General features: G+C 42.7%; 1 protein-coding gene across 1 annotated transcript in view; it reads left to right on the plus strand.

Annotated features, from left to right (window-relative positions):
* Positions 1–14,381, plus strand: part of LOC134347795 (glucose-6-phosphate exchanger SLC37A1-like) — a 110,607-nt gene that overhangs the window by 4,914 nt on the left and 91,312 nt on the right. Inside the window, exons 2-3 of the mRNA XM_063050222.1 lie at positions 1,592–1,809; positions 7,419–7,500. Of these exons, the coding sequence (XP_062906292.1) occupies positions 1,754–1,809; positions 7,419–7,500 (138 nt within the window). The 5' untranslated portion in view covers positions 1,592–1,753. The remainder of the gene's footprint in view (positions 1–1,591; positions 1,810–7,418; positions 7,501–14,381) is intronic.

A 14,381-nucleotide genomic window follows, 5' to 3' on the forward strand; every position in this document is an offset into this window, starting at 1 on the left:
ATGGCAAGAGTGAGAATAGCAGCAAGACACGGGTTGGTCAGCCTGCATCAGCAAGGTCTCTCCCAAGCAGAAATTTTGCTGTAGACAGGAGTTTCAAGATGCACTGTCCAAGCTCTTCAGGAGAAGCTCAAAGAGGCAGTGGATCAGATACACAGTGGTCAGCCATGGAAACTGAGTGCAACAGAGGAGAGATACATTAAACTGATGTCCCTTCCAACTTAGAAGAATTCCAGCACTGCCATCAGGTCTGAACTGACTGAAGCCACTGGACCACAACTACACCCCTCTATAATCTGGAGAAGTCTTGTCAGAAGTGGTCTTCATGGAATAGTTGCTGCCAAAAAGCAAACAAAGCCTAGTGACTCACCTACAGACAAAACCACAACGACTGCAGTGCTGAACAATGGCAGCAAGTGCACTGGACTGATGAGATAAAATTTAAAATTTCTGGCTCAAGCAGGAGGCAGTTTATCCACAGAAGAGCCGGAGAATGCGACATAGATGAGGCTGCAGCCAATGATGAAGTGTGGTGGAGGTTCCTTTCGGGTTTGAGGCTGCATTTCTGCAAATGGATTTGGTGATCTGGTCAGAATTAGTAGACTCCCCAATGCTCAAGGGAGATGTCTGATTGGTCCCAACTTAATTCTGCAGCAGGACAATGACCACAAACTCATGACCAAGGTCATAAAGAACTACCTTCACTGAAGAGAAGAACAAGGAGTTCTGCAATAAATAGTGTGGCCTCCACAGAGCCATGATCTCAACATCATCAAGGCTGTCTGGGATTACCTGCAGAGACAGAAGCAAAAGAGACAGCCAAAGTCTGCAGAAGAACTATGGCAAGTTCTCCAAGAAGCTTGGAACAACTTGCCAGCAGAATTTCTTATAAAACTGCATGACAGTATACCGAAGAGAATTGATGCAGTTTTAAAGGGCCAATGTTGATTTAACTTAGGTTTTTTTTTACTGTCTACTGCTCTTTATAGTAATCTTTTGATATTCAGAAAATTTTCATTTCATTATTTTTGAAAGCACCTTCACTACAGAATCAAACTTTTGTACAGTACTCTGTGTATTTATTTGTATGTATATGTGTTTGTGTGTACTGTATATGTGTGTGTGTATATATATATATATATATATAATCTTGATGGCAGATGTTGCTTTCTTGAGGCAGCACTTTCTGTAGATATTACCAGTGGTCGGAGGGTCAGAGGGATGGGCCTGTGATGTATAAGAATTAGTTCAAATTAGGTTATGGAATTGCCATAGGTAATTATCTTGTTAAAACGTTACCAGACACATATTGAAAGAATGTTAATCGGAGGGAATGGTTGTGGATATTGTCAACAGAACTGAACAGCCGTGGCGTGGGTGGTGAAATATGCAACAGATAATAGAGAACTTGGGGTTATGCATGTACAGAATGTATTACATATGTAAATGTGCCTGTGACGTTGTTGACAGTGATATTAGGGAAGAGATAACCATTTCAATGCAGAACTCACTACTGACAATAACTGTCATCCATTTCAGCAAGTGTTTTTAATAATTTGATTGTTAATCATAATAATCTCTTTATCTATTCTAGTTTTATGGAGAAGACCTGTCAGAGGAAGAGAAGGATGAAATCTTTCAGCACCAGGCCTTTGCGCAGATAGACCAAAATCCTTGAAACCAACACCACCTGCTTTAAACGCAACAAAGTGAATTCTTGGACCCTTGTTGGGGTTTAGGTAACGAGCAGCAATCAATGGCCTCGGTTCCTTTAGGGATTTACTTTCTAACTTCGTTTACTCGTGACCAATGGTGAGTGAAACAGAACATGTTGTGAAATTTGTTGTTTGGCGGCAGCAGTACAGTCTTCTTCTTAAGCCCATTGCCCTCACTGGGGCACGGGCTGCCGACGGCAGCTCACCAGAGTCCTCTGTCCTGGGCCAGTCTTTCAGATTGCCCCCAGGTGCAGCCCATCGACGATCCTTCCACTCCCAGGGATGAGGTCTTTGGGGCTTCTGTTGGCATTTCTGTAGCGGCAGGTTTTTATGGGATGGGGTCGCTTGTCCTATGTCGAACCCTCTTCTTTTCACAGCCAGACTTGGCACTGTTCATGGTAGAGTTTAGCAGTACAATGCAATCCATGAAATATACTATATAAATTACATTAAGAAATGTATTTAAAAAATTATAAGTAGTACAAAAGGAGAGCAAAAGTAGTGAAGAAAAGTAGTGTTCAATGTCCGTTCAGAAATCTGATGGTGGAGGGGAAGCAGCTGTTTCTAAAACATTTAGTGCGGTTATAAGGAAACTATTTTCTTTTCCAATGCCAACCTTAATTGGAATTTATCTGTTCTTGCCTTTTACATCATTGTGTACATATCCTGTTTGGAGTGCCAACTAAGTGCAATAAAAAGCCACTTCTATCTCATCATCATTTTGGTAAACATACACACCTAAAATAGTAACAATGAACAGTTGAGTAAGCAGAGTTGGCACATTTCAGAATTGTGGTTTTGAAAATAGCCTGGATTTTTTTGGGTAAAATTTATACCATCTTGAAATGCTGGTGTGTGAAGAAGAGCTCTTTTCTTGGTTATGGTCTGTCTGATACTTACTGGTAATGTCACCACTCTCATACTTCATAGTTCCTTGTCTGAGAGGTTGAACAAGTTTATCTTGTTTCTGTATCTGAGGGGTAGTTGCAGCTAAATTCTGTCATTTATGATGCACACGGCACACTAATAAACAATACCTGAGCAAGGTACTCACTGCTGGATGGTCCTGTCTGTGCAGGTGAGGAAGGCTTAAACCACATTAGCCCGCTCAGAATTCTGTGGCATATAATGTCCAGAATGTGTATACAGAAGAATGTACAGCATCAAGGCAGAGACTATTTTCTAATTGGGGAGTAAATTCAGAAATCAGGGATGCAAAGAGAGTCCTTGTCCTCTAAAGGTTAAATTCCTGGTTGAGTTAGTAGTGAGGAAGGCATATGCAATGTTAGCATTCATTTTGAGAGGATTAGAATATAAAAACAAGGATGTAATGCTGAGCAACACACATCAAAGTTGCTGGTGAACGCAGCAGGCCAGGCAGCATCTTTAGGAAGAGGTACAGTCGACGTTTCCTCTTCCTAGAGATGCTGCCTGGCCTGCTGCGTTCACCAGCAACTTTGATGTGTGTTGCTTGAATTTCCAGCATCTGCAGAATTCCTCGTGTTTATGTAATGCTGAGGCTTTGTAAGGCATAGGTCAGATCACACTAGGAGTATTGCGAGCATTTTTGGGTCTCCATACCCAAGAAACGATGTGCTGGCATTGGAAGTTTACGAGAATGATCAAGTGAGTGAAAGGGGTTGATGAATGAGTGTTTGATGCCTCTGGGCCTGTACTTGCTAGAGTTTAGAAGAATGAGGGAGAACCTCATAGAAACCTGTTGAATATTGAAAGGCCTCAAGAGAGTGGATGTGAGGATGTTTCCTCGAGTGGGTGAGTCTCGGATGGAAAGCACATCATCAGAATAGAGGGATGTCCCTTCAGAACAGAGATGAGGAGGAATTTCTTTAGCCAGAGGGAATCCAATGGTTGTGCAGGCCAAGTCATTGAGTGTAATTAAAGCAGAGCTTGATAGTTGCTAGATTAGTAAAGGTGTCAAAGATTATGAGGAGAAGGCAGGAAAATGGGGTTGAGGGTAAATCACCCATGATGGAATGGCAGAGCAGACTCGATGGGTCGAGTGACTTAATTCTGCTCCTATGTCTTTAGTCTTATGATCTTATGGAATGGCCTAATTTTATTTGTGTGTCTTCTGGTATAGTATCTGCTAGAGAAGCTATCAAGAAGTATAGGGTAGATAAGCTTAATCTCGACTGCCTCTTCCTGTTGTAAGAGCCAAATATTGAGTCTGGTTAATATTATATCACAGAGCACCACAGGCCCATCAAGTCCCATCTTCTGCCTGGTCCCATCGACCTGCACCCGGACCATGGACCTCTATACACCTCCCATCCATGTACTTACCAAACGTCTCTTAAATGCTGAATTCGATCCCACATCCACCACTTCCGCTGGCAGCTTGTTTCACACTCTCATCATCCTCTGAGTCTAGAAGATCCCCCTCATGTTCCCCTTAAATATTTCACCTTTCACCTCTAACCCATGACTTCTTGTTCTAATCTCACCCAACCTCAGCAGAAAAAGCCTCCTTGCATTTACCCTGTTTATACCCCTCATAATTTTGTATGCCTCTATCAGTTCTCCTATGCTGCAGGGAATATAGCATGGATAAGACAATGGCTGATTGGCTGGAGCCAAAGAGTGGCAATCAAGGGAGTCATTTCTGGTTGGCTGCCTGTGACTAGTGGTGTTCCAGAGTGGTCTGTGTTGGCACCACTTCTGTTCACATTGTACACCACTGACTTGGATGACACATTTGATGGCTTTGTGGTCAAGTTTGCGTTTAATATGAAGATAAGTAAAGGGGCAGGTAGTTTTGAGGGAAGTAAAGAGGCTACAGAAGGACTGATGGATTAGGAGAATGGCAAAGAAGTGGCAAATGGAATACAGTGTCGGGAAGTCTATGGTTATGCACTTTGGTAGAAGAAATAAAAGTGTAGATTGTTTTCTCAATGGAGAGAAAATTCAAAAATCTGAGGTCCAAAGGGACTTGAGCGTACTCTTGCAGGTGGTGAGAAAGACAAATGCGATGTTAGCATTAATTTCGAAAGGACTAGAATATAAAAGCAAGGATCAAGGATGTAATATTGAAGCTTTATAAAGCACTAGTGAGGCCTCACTTGGAGTATTGTGAGCAGTTTTGGTCCCCTTTTTTAAGAAAGGATATGCTGACATTGGAGAGGGTTCATAGGAAAATGATTTTGGGATTGAAAGGCTTGCCATATGAGGAGCATTTGATGATTCCGGGCTTCTACTCACTGGAATTCAGAAGAGTAAGGGGTGACCTCATTGAAACCTATTGATGGTGAAAGGCCTTGATGGAGTGGATGTGGAGGGGATGGTTCTTATGGTGGGGGAGTTGAAAACCAGAGGATACATCCTCAAAACAGAAGGATGTCCTTTTAAAACAGCAATTAGAGGGAATTCCTTTAACTAGAGGGAGGTGAATCTGTGAAATCTGTTGCCACAGGTGGCTGTAGAGGCCAAGTCATTGGATACATTTAAGGCAGAGGTTGATAGATTCGTGATTAGTCAGGGCATGAAGGGATACGGGGAGAAGGCAGGAGCTTGGGACTGAGGGGAAAATGAATCAGTCTTGATGAAATTGCGGACAGATTAGATGCGTCAAATGGCCTAATTTTGCTCCTTTGTCTGATGGTCTCATAAAGTCCTAATCTATTCAACCTTTTCCTATCACTCAGATTCTTGTATCCTGGCAACATCCTTGTAAATTTTTTTTAAAACCCTTTCAATCTTATTGATATCTTTCCTGTGGGTAGGTGACCAGAACTGTTCACAATACTCTGAATTCGGCCTCACCAATGTCTGGCATAATTTCACATAACACTGTACCTCCTGTACTCAGTACTTTGATCTCTGAAGACCAATGTGTGACAAGCCTTCTTTACGACCCTCTACCTGTGACACCACTTTCCCGATCCCTTTGTTCTTCATCTTGTGTCTCTTGAGTCACTCCTATCACCTCCTGATGATGCTGAAGTCTGAGCTTCTCTGGGACATGCAGAGCTGGTTTATATCAATTGCATGCTTTTGTCACACTCGTTTATTTACTCTTGCTGCGTCACCATTCTCGACGCTAACAGTCCATGTGTTCCTGCATGCTACCATCTTGTGATATTCAAAGTTTCAAAATCTGATTCAACATCCCACTACCTGTAACCCACACCCATCCCAGTCATTAATCTCTCCCTGACCGCTGTGTTGCACTGGCCTTTGGTTAATGAATACTTTGATTTTAAAACGATTATCCTTGTTTTAAAATCCCTCCATAGTTGTGCAAACCAACTCTCTGGAATCTCAAACAAGAGAAAATCTGCAGATGCTGGAAATCGGAGCAACACACCCAAATTGCTGGAGGAACTCAGCAGGTCAGGCAGCATCTATGGGAAAAAGTACAGATGACAATTTGGCCCGAAACCCTTTGGCAGGAGAGTCCTGCGAAAGGGCTTGGGCCGGAAACGTCGACTGTACTTTTTTCCCATAGATGCTGCCTGACCTGTTGAGTTCCTCCAGCAATTTGGGTGTGTTTCTCTGGATCTCCTCCAGAGACTGTTTCCCTGGACGAAAATGGCTAAAATTTTAAGATGATTTGAGGGAAGTATGGGGGTGATGTAAGTATATTTTACACAGTCCGTAGTGATGCATGGAACGCTCTGCCAGGGTGGTGGTGGAGGCAGATACATTAGGGGCATTTATGAGGCTATAAGATAGGCACATGGGTGATAAAAATGGAGGGTTATATGGGAGGGAAGGAGTGGATTGAGCTTCGGACAGGGTATAAGTTTGGCACAACATTGTGGGCCAAAGGGCCTACTATGCTGTACCGTTCTGTGTTTATCAGGTCTGAAAGATAGATGGGAGATAATGAGTACAAAAAGGTTTGGGGAGAATAGATTTACTTTGAACTTTGAACCTTAAACTTATTGTTCAAATGCCCGAGTCCACGTGTGTACAGGTGCAATGAAAAACTTACTTGCAGCAGCATCACAGGCTCAGAGCATCAGATAAGCAGTATTCACTTGAAAACCATGCATCAAAGAATTTATACACATCTTTTACAAGAAAGAGCACAATTAGATCAAAAGTAAAGCGTAGTTTAGTGAAAACTTCACTACTGCACCACCGTGTTTCCATTCACCAGGACTGAACATTGTCAAATCTCTCTTTTAATCATGTTACCCCTTTAATAGTCTGTCCTTTTCATGAGCTGTACTAGCTTATCCTCATATTTAGTTTTTGAGCCTGATTTTGATTGTTCGTTCCTGTGAGATGTTTTGGACTATCTCACTGTCACAATTGTGTGCTGCATGTGTCGAGTTGCTCTCAACTGTTCCTACCGTTGGGAAGGAGGGAGAGAGGCCTTGGGCCCCACACCAGCAGGTTTAGGAACAGCTATTACCCCTCAACCACCAGGCTCCTGAACCAGAGGAGATAACTTCACTCACTTCAACCCTGAACTGATTCCCAACCTATGGACTCGCTTTCAAGGACTCTACAACTCGTTGTCAGTACTGTTTGTTTTGTTTTATTATATTTGTACAGCTTGTCTTTTGATTGCTTGTTTGTAGTTCTCAATTGATTCTATTGTATTTCTTCGTTCTTCTGTGAATGCACACAAGAAAATGAATCTCAGGGTTGTTTATGGTGACAATAAATTATTATTTATTATACTTCGATAATTTTACTCTGAATTTTGAAGTTTGGTCTTGTAATTATATTTTCCAGCTACAGAACTTTCACACTAGTTCTGACCTTCCTGCTGTACACAGCCTACCATCTGTCCCGGAAGCCAATCAGCATTGTCAAGGTGAGAGCTTGTTTTGTTTTGAGGTGTGGTCAGCCTGTAGGTACAGCAACACCATTCAAGTTAGGGTATCCAACTCATTATTCTCTGCAACCTCTGTCATCCCCAAGGGGATCCTATCACCAAACTTCCCCCCACTCTCCGCTCTCTGCAGGGATCTCTCCCTCCGTGATTCCCTTGTCCATTTGTCCCTCCCTACTAATCACCCTCCCGACACGTATCCCTGCCAATGACCTCCTTCACCTTCATTCAGGCCCCAAACAGTCCTTCCAGGTGAAGTAACCAATCTAGTGGGGTCATAAAAACATAGAAAACCTACAGCACAGTACAGGCCCTTCGGCCCACAAAGTTGTGCCGAACATGTCCCTACCTTAGAAATTACTAAGCTTACCCATAGCCCTCTATTTTTCTAAGCTCCATGTACCTATCCAAAAGTCTCTTAAAAGACCCTATAGTATCCACCTCCACCACCGTTGCCGGCAGCCCATTCCACACACTCACCACTCTCTGCGTAAAAAAACTTACCCCTGACATCTCCTCTGTACCTACTCCCCAGCACTTTAATCCTGTCTCCTCTTGTGGCAACCATTTCAGCCCTGGGAAAAAGCCTCTGGCTATCCACACGATCAATGCCTCGGATCATCTGACTCTATCAGGTCACCTCTTGTCCTCCGTCGCTCCAAGGAGAAAAAGCCGAGTTCACTCAACCTATTCTCATGAGGGTCGCCTATTGATCCTGATGCAGATTCTTCTACAATAAAATCCGTCGTAAATTGGAGGACAGCTTCATCAGGCACCTCCGCTCCGTCCACCTAAAGTGGAACTTCTTGGTGCCAAACGTTTCAATTCCAATTCCTACATGTTGCCTGGGTAGCCTCCAACCTTGATGGCACGATTATCAATTTCTCCTTTCGACTTTAAAAAAAACTTTCCTCCCCCCTCCTCACTTCTTCTATTCCCCACTCTGGTCTTTTACCTCTTCTCACTTGACTATCACCTCTCCTGGGTCCCCTCCTACTCTCCTTTCTCCTACAGCCCTCTCTCCTCTCCTATCAGATTCCTTCCCCTCCAGTCCTTCATCTTTCCCACCCACCTGGCTTGACCTGTCACCTTCTAGATATTCTCCTTCCATCCCCTCACCTTTTTATTCTGTGAACATCCCCCTTCCTTACCAGTTCTGATGAAGTGTCTTGGCCAGTCTTGTTTCAAGAAATCTCTGGCTATTTGCCATCAACATATAACCTGTAACACAAGAGGTCCCAACACACTAGACCACTGCTACACTGTGGTAAGGAGTGCCTACTGTTCCGTGCCCAGACTGCACTTTGGGAAATCTGTTCACTTGGCTGCCCTTCTACCTGCATACAAGCAGAGGCTAAAGAGATGAGGACAATGAAGAGTCGGTTGTGGGAGGCTACAGGATTGTCTTGAGTTGGTGGACTGGACCATGTTTAAGGACTCATCTGTGAATCTGAATCAGTACTCCATGGTTGTCACAAACTTTAAAAAAAAAAGTCGTAGGTGAGTGTGTCCGCCAGAATTATTCAGAGTCTTACCCGACCAGAAGCCCTGAATGGACCGGCAGATCCGTAATCTGCTAAGAACCAGATCAGAGGCATGACAACCAAGTAAGATACAAGAGGTCTAGGTGCAATCTCTGGAAAGCCATCTCACTCAATGTTAGCAAACTCAAGGAGCTGATTATTAATTCTGGGGGGAGGAAACCAGAACTTCATGAGGCAGTCCTCATCGGGGGTCAGAGGTGGAGAGAGGTCGGCAACTTTAAATTCCTAGGTGTTATTATTTTGGAGGACCAGCACATAAGTGCAATTATGAAGAAAACATGGTAGCACCTCTACTTCCAGAGGAGTTTGTGGAGATTTCAGTATGACATCTAAAACTTTGATGAACTTCTATAGAAGTGTGGTGATGAGTTTTTTGACTGGCTGCAGCAGCCTGGTATGGAAACACCAATGTATTTGAATGGAAAATCCTGCAAAAGGTAGTGGATATAGCCCAGTCCATCACAGGTAAAGCCTTCCCAACCATTGATCACATCTACATGGAGTGCTATCACAGGAAAGAAGCAGCCATCATCATGGCCACCCAGGTCATGGTCTCTTCTCACTGCTGCCATCAGGAAGAAGGTTTGGGAACCTCCAGGTTCAGGAACAGTTATTACCCTTCAACCATCAGGCTAATGGGGATAACTTCACTCAACTTCACTCTCCTCCATCACTGAATTACTCCTACAAACTATGGACTCTCTTTCAAGCACTCTTCATCTCATGTTCTTGATATTTATTCCTTATTTATTTATCATTATTATTTTTCTCTTTTTGTTGTTCTTGTATTTTGTATCTTGGTCGTTTGTTGCCCTGTAGGGTGTGGTCTTTCATCGATTCTGTTGTGGTTTTGGACTTACTGTGTATGCCCACAAGAAAACATATCTCAGAGCTCGGTGTGGTGGCATATACAAATTGACTTTGAACTTTGAGGAGATGGGATGTTTTGTTGAAGTTGTATAAGGTGTAAGTGAGGCCAAATTTGGAGTATTGTGTGTCGTTCTGCTTGCCTATTTACAATACAATATGGGCAAGCCCATTCTGAATTCTCACAGCCAAGTTTCCTTGGATCATAAAAGGAAAAACGATAACAAAACGCAGAATAAAGTGTTGTAGTTACAGAGAAAGTGCAGTGTAGGCAGACACTGGTGCAAGGCCATAACAGAGTCAATTGTGAGATGAAAAATCCATTTTATTATACTAGGGCATCGTTCAATAATCTTAAAATGTCGGGTAGAAGCTGAGCTTGAGCCTGGAGGTACATGCTGTTAGGCTTTTGCATTTTCTCCCCTAAGGGAGAGGTGAGAAGAGGGAATGTCTGGGGTGGGTGGCATCTTTCATGATCGCTGTCCACAACTCTCTGCAGTTTCTTGCAGTCAGTTGCTGTACCAACCTGTAATGATCTGCTTCAGATGCTTTCTGTGGTCCATCAATAAAAAAATCCTGCCCTTCTTTAAAACTGTTTGTTTTGTTTCTCCCATTCCTCACTTCAGACTTGGAGTTTCCTTTTGGAAGCTCAGGGAAATTTTTGAAGTGGTTCTGTCATGGACAAAGAATGAAATGGTTGGAGGAAAAGTTGTAGTAAGTTGAGGCTCCATTATTAGGTCAAGGCTCTGCACAGAAGGGAAAGGCAGGTCTACAAGCTGGTCTTGAAACAGCCGTCTTGAAAATCAATACTTGCAAACCTCTAACAGGAAAGCCTGCATAATTTTCCTGAAATGTTTCTGGCAATCCAAGATAAGGAAATGTTCAGTTGGGTGATTTGCGCATAAGGAAGTGTGTAAATTAATCTTGCTGAAAATTGAGTCAGTGGTGAGGAAGGCAAATGCAATGTTAGCATTCATTTCGAGAGGACAAGAGAAAGATGTAATGTTGAGACTTTATAAGGCATTGGAGTATATGAGCAGTTTTGGACTCTTTATCTAAGAAAGGATGTGCTGGCCTTGTAGAGGGTCCAGAGCAGATTTATGAGAATGATTCTGGGAATGAAAGAGTTAGCATAGAGGAGTGTTTGATGTTCTGGGCCTGTACTCCTTGCAATTTAGAAGAATCAAGGTGGATCTTATTGAAACCTAACAAATATTGAAAGGTCCAGACAGTGAATGTATAGAGGATGTTCCTTATAATGGGGGAGTCTTGGACTTGAGGACGCAGCTGCAGAATTGAAGAACATCCCTTTAGAACAGAGATGAGGAAAAATTTCCTTGGCCAGGTGAATCGGTAGAATTCATTGTTAAAGAGAGCTGTGGAGGCCAAGTCATTGGGTATATTTAAAGTGGAGGTTGATTAATTGGTTCTTGATTAGTTCTTGATTAATCAGGGCATCAAAGGAGAAGATAGGAGAATGGGATTGAGAGGGATAGTAAAACAGTCATGAAGGAATGGTTGAGCAGACTCGATGGGCCAAATGGCCTGATTCTGCATCTTGGTCTGATGATCTCTGGTCTAAAATGTGCAAAAGCTCTCACCTCTATGTACTCAATATCTGTGTGACATTCCCATGTTGGTTCATGAGCGATATAAACAAAAATCATTGAGCCATGTAAAATGTTGGAAAGGAAGGTGGCCATGAACTCAGTCCGATATTATCTCAGAGCTGGCTTGTAAGGTGTACCTTAAACGAGGGGGGTCTGGGGGTGAAGAAGTTTAGGACTAGAATCCCGGAGTATTGGACTTCATAGATATGGCAACAAATAAAACGGGATGAACAGGAGGCTAGAATTGCATTAGGCTAGATATTTCAGAGACCATGAGGCATGGGAGCAGAATGAGGCTATTCAGTCCATTGAGTTTACTCCAGCATTCCATCATGGCTGATTTATTATCCCTCTCAACCCCATTCTATTGCCATTTCCCTGTAACCTTTAACACCTTTACTAATCAAGAACCTAAAAATCTCCACTTTAAATATACTCAATGACTTTGCCTCCACAGTCTTCTGTGGCAATAAATTCCACTTATTCACCACCCTCTGGCTAAAGAAATTCCTCCTCATCTCTGTTCTAATTGGACATGCCTCTATTCTGAGGCTGTGTCCTCCGGTCCTGGACTCTTCTACTATAGGAAATTTCCTCTCCACATCCACTCCATCTCTAGGCCTTTCAATATTTGATTGGTTTCAGTGCGATCCTCCATCATTCTTCTAATCTCCAGTGAGTACGGGCCCAGAGCCATCAAACACTCCTCATACATTAACTCTTTAATTGCTGGGATCGTTCTCGTGACCCTCCTCTGAACCCTCTCCAATGCCAGCACATCTTTTCTTAGATAACTTTTTTAAGGTAACTCACAGAGGGTTGCTGAGAGTAACGTGGTGATATGCTGGGTTCCAGATTTTTTTGGGACAAGAATTGGGATTCCATAGATCAGTACAAGAGACCCCACAGCTCTTAATTCCTGCAACATACACAAAATGTTTTAGGAACTCAACAGGCCAAGCAGCATCTATGGAAAAGAGGACTTATCAGCCTTACTAGAATGCTCTCCCTGATCTCACCATCCCCCATATCATCCTTCGTGGTGTACACTGATGTGTAGTAATTGTTTGGCAGCTTGCCTATTTCCTCTATCTCCAGGCAAAAATTCTCTCTTTTGTCTTTGAGTGGTCCTACCCTTTCCCAAGTTTCCCTCCCATTTTTAATATATGTATAAAATGCCTTGGGATACTCTGTTGTTCTAATTCACCAAGGCTTTTTCATGGCCATCTTTAGCCCTCCTGATTTCTCTGTTTAAGCTCTCTCCTGCTTTCTTTGTATTCTCCAAATTCCCTTAGGATTAGAGAGCAATAGTTTGAGCTTGAAGCCAGCTTGTGGAGTGACACAGTAGTGTAATGGTTAATGCAATCACTTTACAGCACCACTGATCACCGATCCGGGTTCGATCCCCGCCACTGTCTGGAAGGAGCTTGTATGTTCTCCCCACTTCCGTGTGGTTTTCCTCCAGTTGCTCCGGTTTCCGTCCACATTCCAAAGACGTATGGGTTTGGGTTAGTGAGTTGTGGACATGCTATGTAGGCGTTGGAAGCCTGACAACACTTAAGGCTACCCTCAGCCCAATCCTGTCTGATCTGACACAAACGACACATTTCACTGTATATTTTGATGTACGTGTGACAAATACAGCTAATCTTATCTCTAACTTTCAGCTGCCTAAAACTTAAATATGCTTTCTTTGCACAAGGCATTCTGCAGATGCTGGTAAACTTGAGAAACACACACAAAAAGCTGGAGGAACTTGGCAAGTCAGGAGGCATTCCAAGAGGGGAATAAACAGTTGCCATTTCGGGTCAGCATTTTGTGTCTGCTGTATCTACTCCCTTTTTCTATTTGGTCACGACCATCGCGCAGGAAGTACAGGAGCTTTCGGTCTCACACCACCAGGTCCAGGAACAGTTACTACCCTACGATCATCAGGCTCCTGAACCAGTGAGGATAACTTCACCCACCTCAACTTTGAATTCATTCCATAACTCTTAGATTCATTTTCACAGACTCCACATTTCATGTTTTCAGTTTTGTTTATTTACTTAGTTTGCACAATTTACCTTTTGTCTGCACTTTAGATTTTTTTGTCAGTCTTTATGTATGGTTTTTCATAAATTCTATTGTATGCCTTTATTTTCCTGTAAATGCCTGCAAGATAATCAGTCTCAGTCTCAGGGTTGTATATGGTGACATATACCTACTCTGATAATAAATTTGATTTGACTTTGAAAACTGATGCAGGGAGTGCATGCAGTTCCCTTGCAGGTTAGGTAGGGCTGTGATTTAGGTCAATGCATGATTGTTAACTGACAGTAGTGCAAGGTATTTGAGTGTTGAAGAATGCAGTGAAAGTCTGGCTTTGAAAATGAGTCACTTTAACATGTTCTTATCAGAGCAAGCTAATCAACGCTGGCCACATCAGCAAAGGCAATGCTTTATGAATGATTTTTAAAAAACAATCATATATGGTTTTATTTTAACCCTGCCTTGAATTCCTCTCGCTTTCTGCAGATGAAAAACAATCTCTCTTTAGAGGCATATCACCAAAGCACTTAGATTTCTTTATCTCCCTTATTCTGGCACTAAGTCAATGTTCAAAGTAAATTTATTATCCAGATTGATTAATGTCATTTCCAGTACACAAGTGTAAAGGGGAATCGAAATAACTGTTATTCCAGATCCGATGCAGCCTACCCAACTGTTCAACACAGTTAAATGAAATGCTGTCGTTGGAAACCAGCATCCATCATCAAGGACTCCCCCCCACCCAGGCCGTGCTCTTCTTTTCTCACTGCTGCCATCAGGTAGAAGATACAAGAGCCTCAGGACTCACACC

The sequence above is a fragment of the Mobula hypostoma genome, chromosome 6 (genome assembly GCF_963921235.1).
Source record: "Mobula hypostoma chromosome 6, sMobHyp1.1, whole genome shotgun sequence".
NCBI lineage: Eukaryota > Metazoa > Chordata > Chondrichthyes > Myliobatiformes > Myliobatidae > Mobula > Mobula hypostoma.